Source organism: Conger conger, chromosome 14 (genome assembly GCF_963514075.1).
Source record: "Conger conger chromosome 14, fConCon1.1, whole genome shotgun sequence".
Taxonomy (NCBI): domain Eukaryota; kingdom Metazoa; phylum Chordata; class Actinopteri; order Anguilliformes; family Congridae; genus Conger; species Conger conger.
Genome location: NC_083773.1, coordinates 12,218,984 through 12,234,987, shown reverse-complemented (window position 1 = coordinate 12,234,987; position 16,004 = coordinate 12,218,984). Strand labels below are relative to the sequence as shown.

Below are 16,004 nucleotides of genomic sequence, written 5' to 3'. Positions count from 1 at the left end.
CCTTTCGTTTGCAGCGTTGTGTAAGCCTCATCATTAACTCGCGAGCGAGGGAGGACGCAATGTTTCTGGGGCCGCGAGCCCATAAGTCACCCATTACACACTCTAATTACAATGGAAATGCGCGCAGACAGGCATCTCTGTGACCAGCCCACAGAGGGCTTATTACCGCAGTGAGGAGCGTGCCAGACTCCAGCATCCCACACCAGTAACAAACCGCCTGTGTGTTCGGCCACGTCTTCATTCATCTGCGCCGGGGAAAAAAGTACCGTCATCCGTATCTATTTGCACAGAGCACAGATAATGCACACACGAGGAAAACGCTCTTATGTCTGCAGCCTCATATATTCTCCAAATGGGTTTGTATTTGTGCGTGCGTTCATGCTGTTTTGTAGTACTTACCCGTATGCATGGATACCAGAAGACGAAGGCAAAAGATCACCACCAGTAGTACATAAGTTCATTGCCTAGTGACAGTGTGCTCACACGCAGGCATGCACACAGACACACGCACACGCGCGCGCACACACACACACACACACACACACACACACACACACACACACACACACACGCCGAGACTGCTCAAATCTAAGATATGGACATTCGGCATTCACTTTACAGTGACAGAAATGTGCCATACAGACGACAGATGGGAGCATGCATTGGAGACTGAAGATTCAGAACTTCTTAAAAGTACTTCTTTAACAGTTACATAATTATAAAAATTCATTCCAGTTTAGAATTCATATTTCTCCCCCATTGCTCCATTCATTTTTTATATACCATCCAACTGTCAGCAGTTTCATAAACTTAATGTCCCCAGGCGAGGACAGAGGAAAGTTAAAGATGCTAAAGTTATACTGTACATGCCGTGGTGGCAATTATCAGTTTATTTCACAAGTAGAGATCATTCCTTTCTTTCAGAGGTCAGCGTTTGTTATCTGTGGTTATAAATAGTCAGGAGACCAATTCTGCCTTCCATTCCACCATTTTCACTCCACAGAAGCATCTTTCAAGTGAAATTTCACATTCAGTTCCACCCGTCCAATTCATTAAGTTTACTAAGTACGAATCTGTAGACAGACAGGCATACAAATTATTGTGGACACTTGGGCATAATTTAAAGGTAATATTATATAATTTGCCTCACCTGCAATGTGAATTTATATAAATACAGGTGGCATTCTGACATTTAATAGGATTCACTTTTCAATGCAGCAGATGGTATAATCTAATATCTATATTGTCCTACACCTTCCCTTTGGAACCTGCAAATGAAACATGCACAGTGTTAGACTGCCATCTAGTGGCAAGCTGGCATCGGCACCCACCGCAGATGCACTACTGAGTTTTGAGGTCACAGAGATTTATGACGGTGACAATGAAAGGCTCAAACTACTGCCCTTTCGTCTAGAGCAATAGCTTGCAGGTGAGACGCCCAGAAAAATAGCGGGGAAAACAAAACTGTAAACTATTTTACCCAAATTCAGCACAAAGGATGAGCCACTGTCTATTAAAAGATGAATCTGTATATATAAACTGGGCAGGATGATGGAAACCTCTCATTACCTGTGTAAGAGAAATGGCTCAGATTAATTCTTCACTCCACTCTGATAATTATTACATTAATTGGGAAGCTGAGACACACAGATTTCACCAGCACTGTTAGTCCCCAGATTGGCCTCAAGCCCCTGAGAATAATAGCTTTTTCAGTTTTTCATAATAATGACCAAAAAGGCTGACTTAAAATTCAACTTTAAAATAATAATACATCAATAATACATCATCTGGAACAAGGCATCTGAACATATCATGGTTTCCTTCAAATATCCAAATATTACACAAATTCAAGTAATGCCCTTACACATGTTTGTGTGTACACATCCTGCTGTAATAACTAGAATGCAGACTATGAAATTAACATTCATTACATGATATACAGTTAAGAAAACTGAACTGAAAATTAGGCATATTCCTCACTGGTGTAATTTCATTGACAATTCCCTTGCTGTTTTAGAAAAGGCAAACAAACACAAGTGTACAGTATTACCGTATAATAATATTTTTCAAGAAACTGGCTATGTCAATCTCTTTGTTAACGATTTGCCTTTACACATATAATTGAGTGCTGTAGATGTAGATAGATGTATGAAATAGCACTTTTGTGCACTGAAATAGCAATTTATAAATACAAACCGATGCCATTCTCCTTAAGGTATTTTCCCCAAAGGTCAAAATTAACTTAACAAAGCATTAAATAAAAGAAGAACACATTGGCTAGATAGGAGTTAACAAGAGCTGTTATGACCCTACAGAGACAAAATACAGTTCAGTCAATACTACAGTCGAATCACACATTAATACAGAGGCCTCGCTCGAGCCGTGTCACATAGAAAATACTGTTGTTAGACATAATATGAGTGTGAAAACAATGAAGTGTGAAAGGGGACAGTTGTATGAGGGGGACAGTTGTAAAAAGAATTGCATCAATGAATAAAATGTGACATAGGCACTGCCATATTCTATTGGTCAATGTCATTTCAGCTGTAGTCATTGTGCCCTATAACTGGATTGGCATGCTGAAAGTGGGAGGAGCCAGTGCTTTACAAGTGGAGCGCAGCAAGTCTATGTTCTAGAGAGCATAGGACTACATTCTAGAGAGCAACTACTGCAGCCTCTTTCTCCACTTCGTCTCACGTAGGACTACAACAGCGCTTACACTAGCTAATGAGAAACAGCAGCTACAAAAACAAGACATTCATTTCCCCCTACGCTTGTGAACGACGCACTGCCATTCCGTGAATCCTCACGCGAAGCCACGCGGGCGTGTGTTCGGTCACACCTACAGCAGGGAAGGGCGCGTCCCCCGTTTGTGCTCTTCGGAGGCCCTCACAGCTCGTCGTGTTCGAGGTGCCGGAGCCACTCCCGATGGGCCTGCACGCGCTCAGCCGCCAGCAGGACCACGCGCATGAACTCCGTCACGTCGAACGAGTAGTTGGTGAATTTGGGATGGTCCCCCAGTGTGGGATGGTGGCCCTGTCAGAGGTCGGCATTCATTACATTCTCGCAACACTTCATCCATTTTCTCACCGTTTCATCTTCAACTGCTGGAACCATTTTATGTGATATTGTGTAAGGTATAGAGGTAAGGTGGAGTCGAGGAAGAGTTGTTGTCAATGGGGCAGGCGGTTAGAAGTAGAAGTAAAATAAGTCTGTTTGTGTGTGTCTGAGTGTAGATTCTCAAATTTTATGAATGGGTTTTTATTTTTATTTTTATTTTTTTTTACAGATAGATGCAGTCATAGAAATGACAGCATATTGCATACACAGCCCCCCCCCCCCCCCCCCCCCCATTTCAGCATTTCAGGGCAACATAATGTTTGGGACTGATTACTTAACAGGTGTGTTAGGTGTGTTCAATTGCTTCCTTAGTGCAGGTATGAGAGAGCTTTCAGTATCTAGTCCTGACTCTAGGCATTTGATTGCCTTTGGAGACTGACTGGCTTTATGTCATCACGAGGACCATAGTTGTGCCAGTGAAAGTCAAGGCAAATCCTTTGGTGTGGTGTGCATTTCTTTTGCACTGTTACATGTATGTGTGCCACAGGTACTGTCCCACTTGTCTTCATTGATGATGTAACTGCTAAAAGAAGCAGCACAATGAATGCTGAAGTGTACAGAAGCATCTTATCCGCTCAAGTTCAACAGTGCTTCATCCTACAGCAAGATAATGATCCCACACATACGTACAGCTAATGCAACAATTTCTCAAAGCCTAGAGAATATTTTATTGGGTCACAGACCTCATGCAGTCATTGCATGCAAATGATATGTACTAAACATGGCTAATTTAATTTACATTTCATTAACATTATGGTGCCCCGAGATGGGGGCATTTATGAAATGTGCTGTAATTTCTACATGGTGAAACCAAAAGGTACAAATACCCTTAAATGAAAGTAGAGAATGTGCACTTTAACCACATGTGAATTGTTTACAAATGTTGTAAAATAAAAAGAAAAGCCCCAAATATTACAGGTGCGTCAGGATGCAAGTGTATGCAAAAATGTGGAGGAGAATGTAATGCAAAAGAGAAAGAGACGCATGCAAAGTACAGTAAATATACAGGCAGGTGTTTACAATGGCCCTGGGGCTACACAGAAATGAACACCTGGGTGTATACCCAGACTCTGACAGGAGCACAATGGGGTAAACCGTGCAGAATTTCAGGGTGATTTTGGCTACCGGGCAATGGCGGCTCTCCCCACCTTGTCCTGAGGAACCACTCTGTCCGTTCTCTGCCAAGTCACGTAATGTATTCCCCGCAGTCGAGCCAGATCTCGATAGCAGCTTTCATCCTGACAGTTATATCTGCGGAAAACAGGGCCAGACACTTTATCTTCCATTCTCAGCTGCAAGTGGCACAGCGCCCATAATGTCCCGGCGTGATGAATGCCTCTTTAATTACACAGTATTTCACTGTCATGGCAGCACGCCGAGCAGATCTCACAGCGATACAGACACACACCGAACACGGCAGTACAGACAGAGGTTCCCCCGCCGAGCGGCGGCACTGACACACACACACACACAGACACACACTGACGCACACGCACACTCACACTCACACTCACACACAGACAGACAGACAGACAGTGACACACAGACAGACACACACACACACACACACACACAGACAGTGACACACAGAGACAGACACACTCACACTCACACTCACACACACAGACAGACACACACACACACAGACACACACCGAACACGGCAGTACAGACAGAGGTTCCCCCGCCGAGCGGCGGCACTGACACGCACACGCACACGCACACGCACACGCACACACACAGACAGACAGACAGACAGACAAGACAGTGACACACAGGCACACAGAGACAGACACACTCACACTCACACACACACACAGACAGACAGACAGACAGACAGACAGACAGACACACACCGAACACGGCAGTACAGACAGAGGTTCCCCAGCCGAGCAGCAGCACTGACTGACACAGACAGGCAGACACACAGACACAGAGACAGACACAGACACAGACACACACACAGACAGTCAGGCAAGCAGGCAGATAGGCTGAGGGGGGGGGGGGGGGGGGGGGGGGGGGTGCAAGGTGGGGGGAAAATCGCAGAGGGAAGATATGGTAAATGGACTGCATTTATATACAGTGGAATGCTAAAATTTGGGCACCCCTGGTGTAAATGTCTGCTACAATGAATCTGTATGTGATCAAAAGCAAACCTGATCTCTAAATAGTACAGAGTCAAACATGAGACCTTTCTGCAAATTGTAAAGCAAGATTGCTTTTTATTTTCATTTATACTGTTAATAGGTGGCACGGATGGTGCAGTGGTTAGCACTGCCGGCTCACAGAAAGGAGGTCCTGGGGTCGAATCCCCGTCGGCCAGGGCCTGTCTGTGTGGAGTTTGCATGTTCTCCCCGTGTTTGCGTTGGTGCAGTCCAAAGACATGCAGGTTAGGCTGATAGGAGAGTCTAAATTGCCCGTAGGTATGAGTGTGTGAGTGAATGGTGTGTGTGCCCTGCGATGGACTGGCGACCTGTCCAGGGTGTATTCCTGCCTTTCGCCCAATGTATGCTGGGATAGGCTCAAGCCCCCCTGCGACCCTGATCAGGATAGGCGGGTTAGGATAATGAATGAATTAATGTATACTGTTAATAAATTATAATTAACAGTAGGAACCCTTTTGGATTAGTCTTTATTTAGATTAGACTTTAAAAAAAGATGATTACTAAGGCCCAGACCTAGGTGATTTACTGGTTAGGGCTTCAATGAGTCAGGTGAGTATAATTCCAGGGCTGAACTTTTTATTCTAAAGTAACTCCATACCTTCTAAAGTATCCAACTGCAGTGGCTGTTCTGTCTGATGTTAACAACCATGGGTTCCTCTAAACAGTTGTCCAAGGATTTCAGAACAAAGATGGTTTATTTCCACCAAGAAGGAGAAGGCTACAAAAATGTCTTATTAGAAAATGGAAGGTAAATAGAACAGACAGGTACCGGTAAATCGGAAGGACAGACATCACCACCACACTCACAGCTCGAAGATGACGGCCCAGTCTGGGAGGAAGAGGAGGTGGGTCAGGCCTGCGCCGTGCATTCCGATGAAGATGTCCGAGTTGTGAGTGATCCTGATCTGATCCAAGAACGAGATATCCCTGATGGGGACACAAAGTCCCAGATTTCAATCCTGTTTGTGACCGGAAAAACTCCCTCTGTTCCATTCAACCATCAACTGTAGCCATTTTATATTCTTACTCACTTGAATTTGTAGTCCACCAGTTTGACCTCAAAAGATGGAACAGTTTTCAAAGCATTTATCAGCTGTAATACGGAGAGGGAAAACTCTGAGGTTAATAACATATGTTTGAAAGACAAGCCATTTAGATTACAGGACCCGATTACAGTAATCTGAGTCTAGATTCCAACAGAAATGAATGAAAAGGTTTAGGCACAGTATTCAAACACTCACCTCTTGCTGGTTTAAAATCCTTCGATACTCTGTGCTCCTTGCAAGTAGCGTGACGCGTATTTTTCCCTTCTGCAATCAAAGTGGAAATTCAAAGGCTGACATAAGTACAGATTAATACATTTTAACCATGCTTCTTTCAATGCAAATTATCAGTGTTATGGGTGAGGGCTCTAATTTAGTAAGTAGATGTTACCAAACATACAGATTTAAATGCATTTATCTGCACAAAACTACACCATGCAATCGCAAAAACCTTATTGAAACATATAAAATAAAACTAAAATAAAAAATAAATATTTAAAAGAATATTTAAAAATATGCAAACTGGTTTACCCTCAGTCATTTTTCACAAGATAAGGCATACATATCAGTTCTTACTGAAAAATAAACAGGGTGCACCATATTGTGTGCTAACAACAACACGGGTTGTTCATGCAGAATACTTGACTGGAGTACAATGGAGCTGCCAGGTACTAAGAAGTGTTCTTAGGCCCTTTATGACACTAAGAATGAACAAACCCTAATGCCACAATCATCCATCTCCAAATTCACACACAAAAATCACTATTATTTCACTCCATTAAAATACAATAAATCAGAACAATTTAAAACCAAAGACGACTGAAGTCTCTCCTAAAATTTTATGTAGTTCACTAAAGAAAAATGCAAATGATACTGCAAGTTAATTCTCCTATGCAAATTTGATGTGATGCTTCACCACAATTTCAACAAAGAAATAAAATATTGTACCAATTAGTTTGCTTTTCCAAATGAGGAGGTAAACACAAATACAGACACAATTTCAACCTAGTATTTCATCAATATGCATCAACCAATAAAAATGTGCACTCCCTCAAGGAGCATAGTTGATTATTTATACAACAGTGCCATCTAGTGACGCAATGGAAAGCTTTTTTTAAATTTTTATTTCATGAATCATGGGTGAACTTGTCACTTTAGTTTTGCTGGTATAATGAACCTTCCATTTACAAACAGCTGGAGTGCGCTGCCCGAGGTGAAAATGACACAGGATAAGGCACACGGTAGTCTGGAACTGGACAGGAAAACGTGGGCAGAGGGAATGTCTGAGGCAGCAGTCTGCAGAAGCCTCATGCAGGGAATCTGTACTACAGCTGCGTATGACTTGCTGAGAAAGCATTTCAGGGAATGCAAGCTTCTGATGAGCAAAAAAGAAAACTATTCACGATAACAAAATAATATGAAAATTGATTTCCCATTAATTTAATTCAATTGCAATGCCCACTGTGTAACAAAACGGCAAAGAAAAGCTTAATGGGCAATTCTATGGTAACCATCATTACAAATGTAGTATATCTGTATGGTAGGGTCCAATAGAGCTACATAAGAGATGGACAGGGTTATAAAAGCTTGTATCAGTCTCTATTATGTAGCTGTATAAAACTTTATCACACAAATATCTGGCAGTTATAACGTCTGTGACCGTGCAAATGCTCATACTTGTGGTAAAAAAGTGTAGCAGACAAACGGAGAGGGGAGTGAAGTCAATAGCAGGTGGATACAGTGGTATGCAGTGAAGCTATTAATAGGAACACAGCCGTCTGGGAAACATCTGTTCAGCATATTCGCTATTCATAGACTGCACTGAATACACAAAGACCTCACCTTCTCATGACATCTCCAGCAGCCAAAACAACGGCCTTCATCTCTTGCCACGAATGAGTGTGTGTGACATATGAGTGTGAGGGAGAGGAGTGTGTACCCACCTTGGGGCCATTTTGGGGGATCTGTAGTCTATGTAGGACATGCTGCGAGAAGGCCCGGAACAATCCAGAACCATGGCAGTCAGAGATCTGCGACCGACACAAACCTTCTTTTATTTCTTCTGATTCTCTCTCTCTCTCCTTCAGACGTTCAGACATGCACACACTCACACGCACACACACACACACTATCTGCAAATCACACACATCAAACACCTGTTTTTGCCTTCTCAGCTCTCTCTCACAGATAAAAAGAAATCCATGAATCGCACACATCAGTGATTTATTGTTTCCATCTCTGGCTCTCTTCCCCTCTTTCGCACACTTAAACACACATCAGCACTATCAGCAACTGAGAAAATTTGCACACTGCCCATATAAAAATCAAAGAGTCAGATATCAATGTAGTAAATCAATATTTCAAAAAACAGGAATGACTATGCACTTAGAGGAAGGAGTGATACCCTGCTGAAAAAAACAGCTTAAGATAGGTTTTGAAATAGCTGGTTGCTGGTTGATCAGTCGGCCAGCTCAATACCCTACATGGTTTGACCAGCTCAAGCTATGTTTTGAAACAGCAGGTAGCTGACATTTCAAGCAAGTGATATCTGGATTTTACACCAGAGCTTAACTTAATTTATTTACTGAACAAATATGGTCTTAGAAGACCATGTTTGAAAACTCCCACATAAACATCACTGATTTAAGGTTTCTGCTTGAGCAAGGTACTTTGTCTAAATCAGTTTAATAAATCTCCAGTGACTCAGGATTGCATTTGGGTCCGTGTATATACTGTACATTGCCATGGTTAAAGGCTCATGCATGCATGGGAAACAGTATGGTCATTTTGAATTACTATAAGTCTAAGTGTTGGATACTCACTAATGGTGTATTGTAGAACAACCCGTATCTCATCCGAGGAAGCAATGAAAAGACAGTGTCCTTGATGCATATCTGTGAGAAATGTGGTAAACACACTAAACTAAGTTTATCAGAATACATGGTGAACACAGTAAACACAGTCTATAAGAATACATGGTAAACACACTAAACTCAGTTTATCAGAATACATGGTGAACACAGTAAACACAGTCTATAAGAATACATGGTGAACACAGTAAACACAGTCTATCAGATAACATAGTAAACACAGTCTATCAGGGAAAAAAGCTCTTAACAAAGCCATACAACACCATCACACACAAATACACAAGGTAGGGTGTATGCGGCTCCTTTCTCCACCCTAAAGGCACTGGTGTAAATGCAGACCCCAGAAAGGAAAAGCCAAAATAAAACTGGCTGTGCTGTGCTGTGCTGTGCTGATTGGCTGCATGGGACTGACTGAAATATGGATGCCACTGACCTGTGCCCTATAATGTCACCAGTCAGGGTCAGAAAATCACAACACCATCAGTGTGTGTATTTCTTCATTTTAAATGAAGAACACTATCCATTTAGTCTCTCTTTGGAGCACTCTGAATGTATATACACTCAGTGAGCACTTTATTCTGCATTTATTAGACTTATTGTTTAGACGTGTTGGTATTCTGCTGCTGTAGCCTATCCACTGAGAGGTTTGAGGTCTTGTGTGTTCAGAGATGTTCTTCTGCATACCACTGTTGTAATGACCTCTGTCATTAACAATGTGTTTCTGCCTGCAGAACTGCTGCTACTAGAAACTGCTGTGCATGAAAATCACAGGAGATCAGCCGTTTCTGAGATACTCAAACCACCCTGTCTGGCACCAACAATCATTCCACAGTCAAAGTCACTTAGATCGCATTTATTCGCAATTCTGACATTTGGTCTCAACAACAGCTGAACCTCTTGACCATGTCTGTATGCTTTTATACATTTAGTTGCTGCCACATGATTGGCTGATTAAATATTGTGCTCAGTGAGTGTATATGCAGATGTAACAGTGCTTACCCTTTTAGCATCAAATGTTTTAAGATGAATGACCGCAGAATCAGAGAATGCTTTCCATGTCTCGCTGAAAAGATCCCCATATCCATACAGGCTCTGTGCAGGAAAAGATAATATTAGCATGATGGTTGGCTGAGTGCTGGGGCTTGTGATTCATCACTGTGAACACTGTTTATTCCCTATGAACTATCCTTTACTACGATTTACCATCTGGTTTTTCCACTCCCGTCTTTAACTCACTGGGCAAGAACATAATGTTAGAGCACCTGTAACCAGCAATTATGAGCGAAACTTTCTACTGCTCGGTTGGTTTGACATGTTAATACGTACTGGCTGCATTTTTGGAATTCTCAAGCATTTATCAAATTGCAAGCATGAAAATGTTATGCTTTTGAAATGTCAAAAAAAAAAAAAAACAGTATATACAAAAGCCCCATTTTCCAGTATGTCTGCTTACACAGCCATTGTGTGTTGTATGAAAGGTACTCCACCCCCATCGCTCTCATGCTCCCCCACCCCCCTTCTTCACGCTCCCTCTCTCTCTCCTTCCTATGTCTGCACTAACAAACGGGAGAACAATGGGCAGGATAGTATTTCTCCTGAATCATGATGTTTTTTCCTGTACTTCCCCCAGAATTCCTCAGTTACTGCTTCTCACGCATTTGTGTGACGTGCAGTAATATCAGACAGTGCTGCTCTCACTTCTGGAAGTGAGCCACGAATTCACATTTGACAGTGTTAAGGATTTAGGTTCTCATATGGAAACAAGCCAACCCTCAGTTCTGAAGCACAATTCAGCCTTAAGCAGAGTCTGTGTTTCAGCTAGTTCTCTTGTGTTCCTGATACTGTCATTCCAATGGCATACGTTCACTGGTTAATTATCTTAATGTGATACGTTTAGCATGTTAGCAGGAGAATACCCACAGTGTCCCACATAATGATGTTGACATCTTTGCTGAAGGAGTTGTTTAGATGCTGCGAGATGTAGAGGTTCACAAAGTCACAGAAGTGATGGTACATATTCACCCCTGCAAGAGGAACAAGCCACCTCATTAAAATGTTCCAGAGAAATCCATTTCAACTCTGCAGTAGGCCCAAAGGGGAATTATCTTTACCTGCATCTAGTTTCATGAAGATTGTGGGCCTCTCAATGATGATGTCACAATGTTCATCATCCACTGGGCGGAAGTTAAGCTCTGTGAACATTTGTAGCTCTGCAAACCTTTGTAGGCAAATGTACAATGTAAGTAATCCTCAACTTAACACAATATAGATGTAAAATCTAGAGGAAACAACATATTAATGGGAAATCTTCACCCAACTGCGAACTGAATGAGGAGAGTAAGGAACTCATACACAGGCTTCATGCATTTCTATGGAGGCACATAGAAACTGCTCTGAGGAAATGTGAATCACAAGTCTAAACTGCAGGTTTCTAAGAATCCCATTTACCCTTGAACTCCTCCCTTTCCCTTCGGTCTTGTCCACCAGAAATTAGTGGCTTAATCCCAATGACTTCCAGGGTTTATCCAGCACAACTAAGCAGAAGCACGTCCAATAAATTCCTCTGAGGAAGATGTCACCCATGTCAAAGTGCTGGTTCAACCCGTTCCTGCTAAATGAGCGTGAACATTGCTCTATGCGGAATAAATGCCTGTGGCCTATTGGTAGCTTTATGGAATTCTATTTATTCAGAGTGCTCCTGCTCACAGCACTGGAGAATCCCTGTTTGTTAGGTCTCCTCAGATATCCATGGTTATTTCCCTTTGTTTTTTAATCTGCTGAAGTATAGAGACAAACCCTAACTGTCTCATCCATGTTGAATTAATTTATGGCTCTAGGCCTCACCAGAGACCTTGAAAAGTAAGAGCACCACCTACTCCTGGGTGAACATAAACATAACTTCCTAGAAGTCCGTTCAACAGAATATGTGCTTGCTTGACAAAAAGGAAAATGCTTACATGCACATAACAATGAAAATGAACTAAGAAACTTTAGTTTACAACATTTCTGTAGGTAAATATGTGATTAGTGGGGACTGAGTGTTAGTGTTAGAGTGAATGTGTTGTGAATGAGTGTGACGTGTGTTTCTCTCACCAGGACTGGAGTGGGCTCTTGTGTTGCCCTTCTGAAAGCAGGGCTCTAGTGTTGAGACTGCAGTGACCACCAACCTCCCCAGCCTGAAGGAAGTCTTCCTTATACCTGCAAGGAGCAGCAACGCCCATGAGTAATACAGTATAATAACAACCACAGCTACTACAACAACTAAAACTGCCATGACCACTACTTATGAAACAACAAAAAAAGGAAGGGGAGGATGGGGGAAGGAAGAGGAAAAGAAGAGAACATCAATAAGAAAAAAACTAAGTAGAACAATATAATTTTTATCCATAACCACTGTAACTGTCTACATATCTAGCTGCTGCCAGTTCCATAGAGAATGGCAGTTGATGTGTCACTCTGCAGCTGCTTCCTTTCAGAGAGGGTCATGCTGTGAGCCAGCTAAGAGTCATCCTGGTCATGTGATCGCTTTTCTGACCTCTCCTGGGCTCTGCGGGGGTTTCTCAGGTCCAGGTAGAGGTTAGTGGCTCTGCAGAACCGCATGTGACTGCTGCAGGCCAAAGAGGAATCTCCCTGGAAAAAAACAAACCTCATCTTTAGCTGGTTTAGCAGGTTTGCTCTTTGAACAGTATATGTAATTAAATATTTGAGGCCCTTCAAAAGCCATATTCTTAAATCAGTGACCTTAAAATGGAATTTAAAAAACGTGCGCACATTTTACTGTAAATTCTGCCTGACGCTGTAACCAGTTTGTCAGGGACATTGCCTACTTTGGTAAACAAATGTGGATGCCGGCTAATGTGACTGAGCGCAGAGTCTCTTTGGAGAGTTATGGCCAAATGCATCAGGTACATTAAAACTCTGTGTGAACTTTCACATTGTTTTCCACATTCAAAATCAAGCACTTTCTTGGTATTTAAGGGCCTGTGGGAACCATTTTAAACACCTGCCGTAGAAACAATGGTCATCCTTTGTTAGGAAAACATATAGAGAGGCCTACCATAGAGGCAACCCTCACTTTTAACACGAGTGTTCATACAGCAACTGTCAACTACAAGGTCAACCCTCGGAGAGAGAGAATTCTATTCTCGTAACGCTTTCATATTGCTCAGCCTCCAGCCATAGCTGTGACCACAGTTTAGTAATCTGTAACAACATCTTTGCTAATACACTATTGCCATTTAACCAATTTGTTCCAGAAATAAGCTTGAATACTGATATGGATATGCAACTCATTTATAGACTTCAATGCTGAAGTTACACCTTTAAAAAAGAAATCTATATATATATATATATATATATATATATATATATATATGTTTGAAGAATCCTAAGATATTAGAGGAAATTTAGTGAAACTTACAGGATTTGAGGGCTTGCAGAGTGTTTTCATTTCATCTAGACGCTCTCTCACGTAGCCAAAATCTGCCTGTTTCCAGAACACGTCCTGGGCAGCTTGAATTGAGCTGGCCCTGGGTAAATATGTGGGCACAGTGAACAGGGTTAGCCCACACAGACACAGCTAATTCCCATAAAAGGCACTAACATAAAACTTCAGCAAACTGTATCAGTTACACAAGAAGCATGATCAGTTCGGGGGAATATAAGTTATTCTGACTAGTGTGGTTACACACATCAAAATAATCTGAACATTGATTTTTCAGTGTATATAGTTCTGTTTTACTTTCAGAAATATCCTATTGTCTACAGATGCTTTCTCTGTCTGTTTTTGGCTGGGAGTGAGGACGCACCATCCTGAGTCGACTTTGGTGCAGACGGGATAGCCAACCCTGTCCTCTGGTGAGCAGTTTTTCTCATAACCCCAGCAAGCCTTGCCTTCCCGCAGTGAGTCCTGCCAGGAGACAAAACAACAGTATGTAACTGAGGGAGAGGGGTTTGCCAACACCGTCTTTAACACAGCAACTCACATCCAGACTTACTGCTACAAATAAGGGGCTACATTCACACAAGAGCTACAACATCATAAATCTCTATAACATTGTGAAACCAGTGCACATAGGCTGCTAATAAAAGCACTGAGGCATATATTCTGCAACACCACAGAGTGCTACAAAACACAAAACAACGTGCTCTGGAAAACCACAGATCTTTAATATGAAATAGGTTATCTCACTTTGAATGGACAGAGAGGATCCTCCCGGCAGAATCTGGCGACCTTCTTGTTACTGTTGAGAAAGTAAGGGATGTGGTCTTCTGGCAGCGAGAAGCTGCTGTAGTTTAACCTTGGTTTGTGGCTTCTGTCGTCGGTAAAAACACGGTCGTCCGTCTTGCAGCTGGCCACAGTGTAAGCAAAGAGCATTTTCAGTGCTACCAGCAACAGCATAGTCAGTCAGACAGCACATGGGCAGGTCGCGCTAGCTGACAACACACCCAGAGCCTAAAGAGAGACAAGAAAGCTCTTTGAAATTGACATGGGGAAAAAAACCGTATAGAATTAGTACATTGCGTGGGAAACTGCTTATGGCGGATCTCAGCTCTGTGAGCTCCTGTTGCAGGAAATATTCGTGGTCTCTTTCCTACCATTGTTTTGGAAATCAGGGCTGGGATAGGGGGAATTTCAGAGTTGACATTAGAAGCAAGTGCATGTTCTGTTATTGCAACCTATGCATGTGAGCCACAACAACAAGCATAAACTTGAAATATGAGATAACTGTTCCCTTTGATGATCGTTCTGTTGACAACATTCATACTAGCCTACTCGATAGATGTAATACTAAAGCTTACTTAATGATCTACGAACTATACAAAACGTATACATTTCACGTCAGCTACATTCACAGTATATAAGTACAGTGAATAAAGTATGGAAAAACATAAACATGGCGTGTAGAATAAATGCTATACACCCATTCACGAAAAGGAGATATGTAAAGATTGCTGAAATTCTTTTCGACCCGTGGGAAAGTACGTCTCAATCGCCCAGGCCAGCAGAACACCATGTAGATAATTACACGCACCACCTCGCTATTTACCCTGAGCGCACAAAGAAAGTCAGTTTGCATTACACGAAATAAAACTCGATACAAAAGTCGAGTCCGAAGATTTTAATTCCTTCCCCTCGGGCAACTTGGACCAAGACTAGGCTATTTAAACGATGAGTTACGAATGGAAATGTTTTGGAAAAAGTCATTTTCGTTGTTTTCCAAACATAAGTCATTCATGCGTAATTTTGTCTCCAGTGTAGTGACATTTAACAATGGTAAATACTGCGCAGCAACACATTTGCATTCACGAATACACTATTGTCATTGACTCATCGTCAACAGCTTACATAATTATTTAACGAAACGTTAGATAGCAATGCGCTAGACTCAGGTAATATTGGCACTAGGCAATGCATACAAAATGAGTGAAATTACTTGATTTTGTATATATTTTTTATTGCATTGATAACACAATTCACTACGCAGCCTCCTCATGCATTCCACAGCAACCATGTAGCCTGTGTCACCATCGAACCAGCGGATCATCAGTGCACACAGCATACCAAATATGGCCACTGCACATGCATACCGCCGCATTGGAACAACCCACACAAACCAAATTTTAATAGCAACTTTCAACTGTTCATGTAAATCTACGCATTACATAATCGCACTTACCTCTGAGAAACTAAATAGAAGTACGGGCAGCCAGGCGCCATAACACCGGAAACTCTACGCCGGCATGCGCTTTACATTCTTACACACCAGGTGGTGCTGTGGATCATGATACCATGTCCACATCCAC

The 16,004-nt window shown here is 42.1% G+C and overlaps 1 protein-coding gene across 2 annotated transcripts; it reads right to left on the bottom strand.

Annotated features, from left to right (window-relative positions):
- Positions 1 to 1,739: 1,739 nt before the first annotated feature.
- eogt (EGF domain-specific O-linked N-acetylglucosamine (GlcNAc) transferase) lies at positions 1,740 to 15,984 on the bottom strand. 2 transcript variants are annotated; one of them, XM_061219206.1, is made up of 16 exons: positions 15,878 to 15,984; positions 14,389 to 14,652; positions 14,006 to 14,106; positions 13,618 to 13,726; positions 12,733 to 12,827; positions 12,291 to 12,395; positions 11,309 to 11,415; positions 11,118 to 11,221; positions 10,197 to 10,289; positions 9,150 to 9,221; positions 8,271 to 8,357; positions 6,526 to 6,594; positions 6,316 to 6,377; positions 6,092 to 6,211; positions 4,269 to 4,371; positions 1,740 to 3,036 (listed from the first exon to the last, which is right to left on the bottom strand). In XM_061219206.1, exons 2-16 carry the CDS (start codon positions 14,596 to 14,598, stop codon positions 2,890 to 2,892), a joined length of 1,584 nt encoding a protein of 527 aa, XP_061075190.1. In that variant the 5' UTR covers positions 14,599 to 14,652; positions 15,878 to 15,984; the 3' UTR covers positions 1,740 to 2,889. The 2 variants fall into 2 exon arrangements, with proteins under 2 accessions (XP_061075190.1, XP_061075191.1); XM_061219207.1 differs by lacking the exon at positions 15,878 to 15,984 and adding an exon at positions 15,248 to 15,349.
- Positions 15,985 to 16,004: the final 20 nt, after the last annotated feature.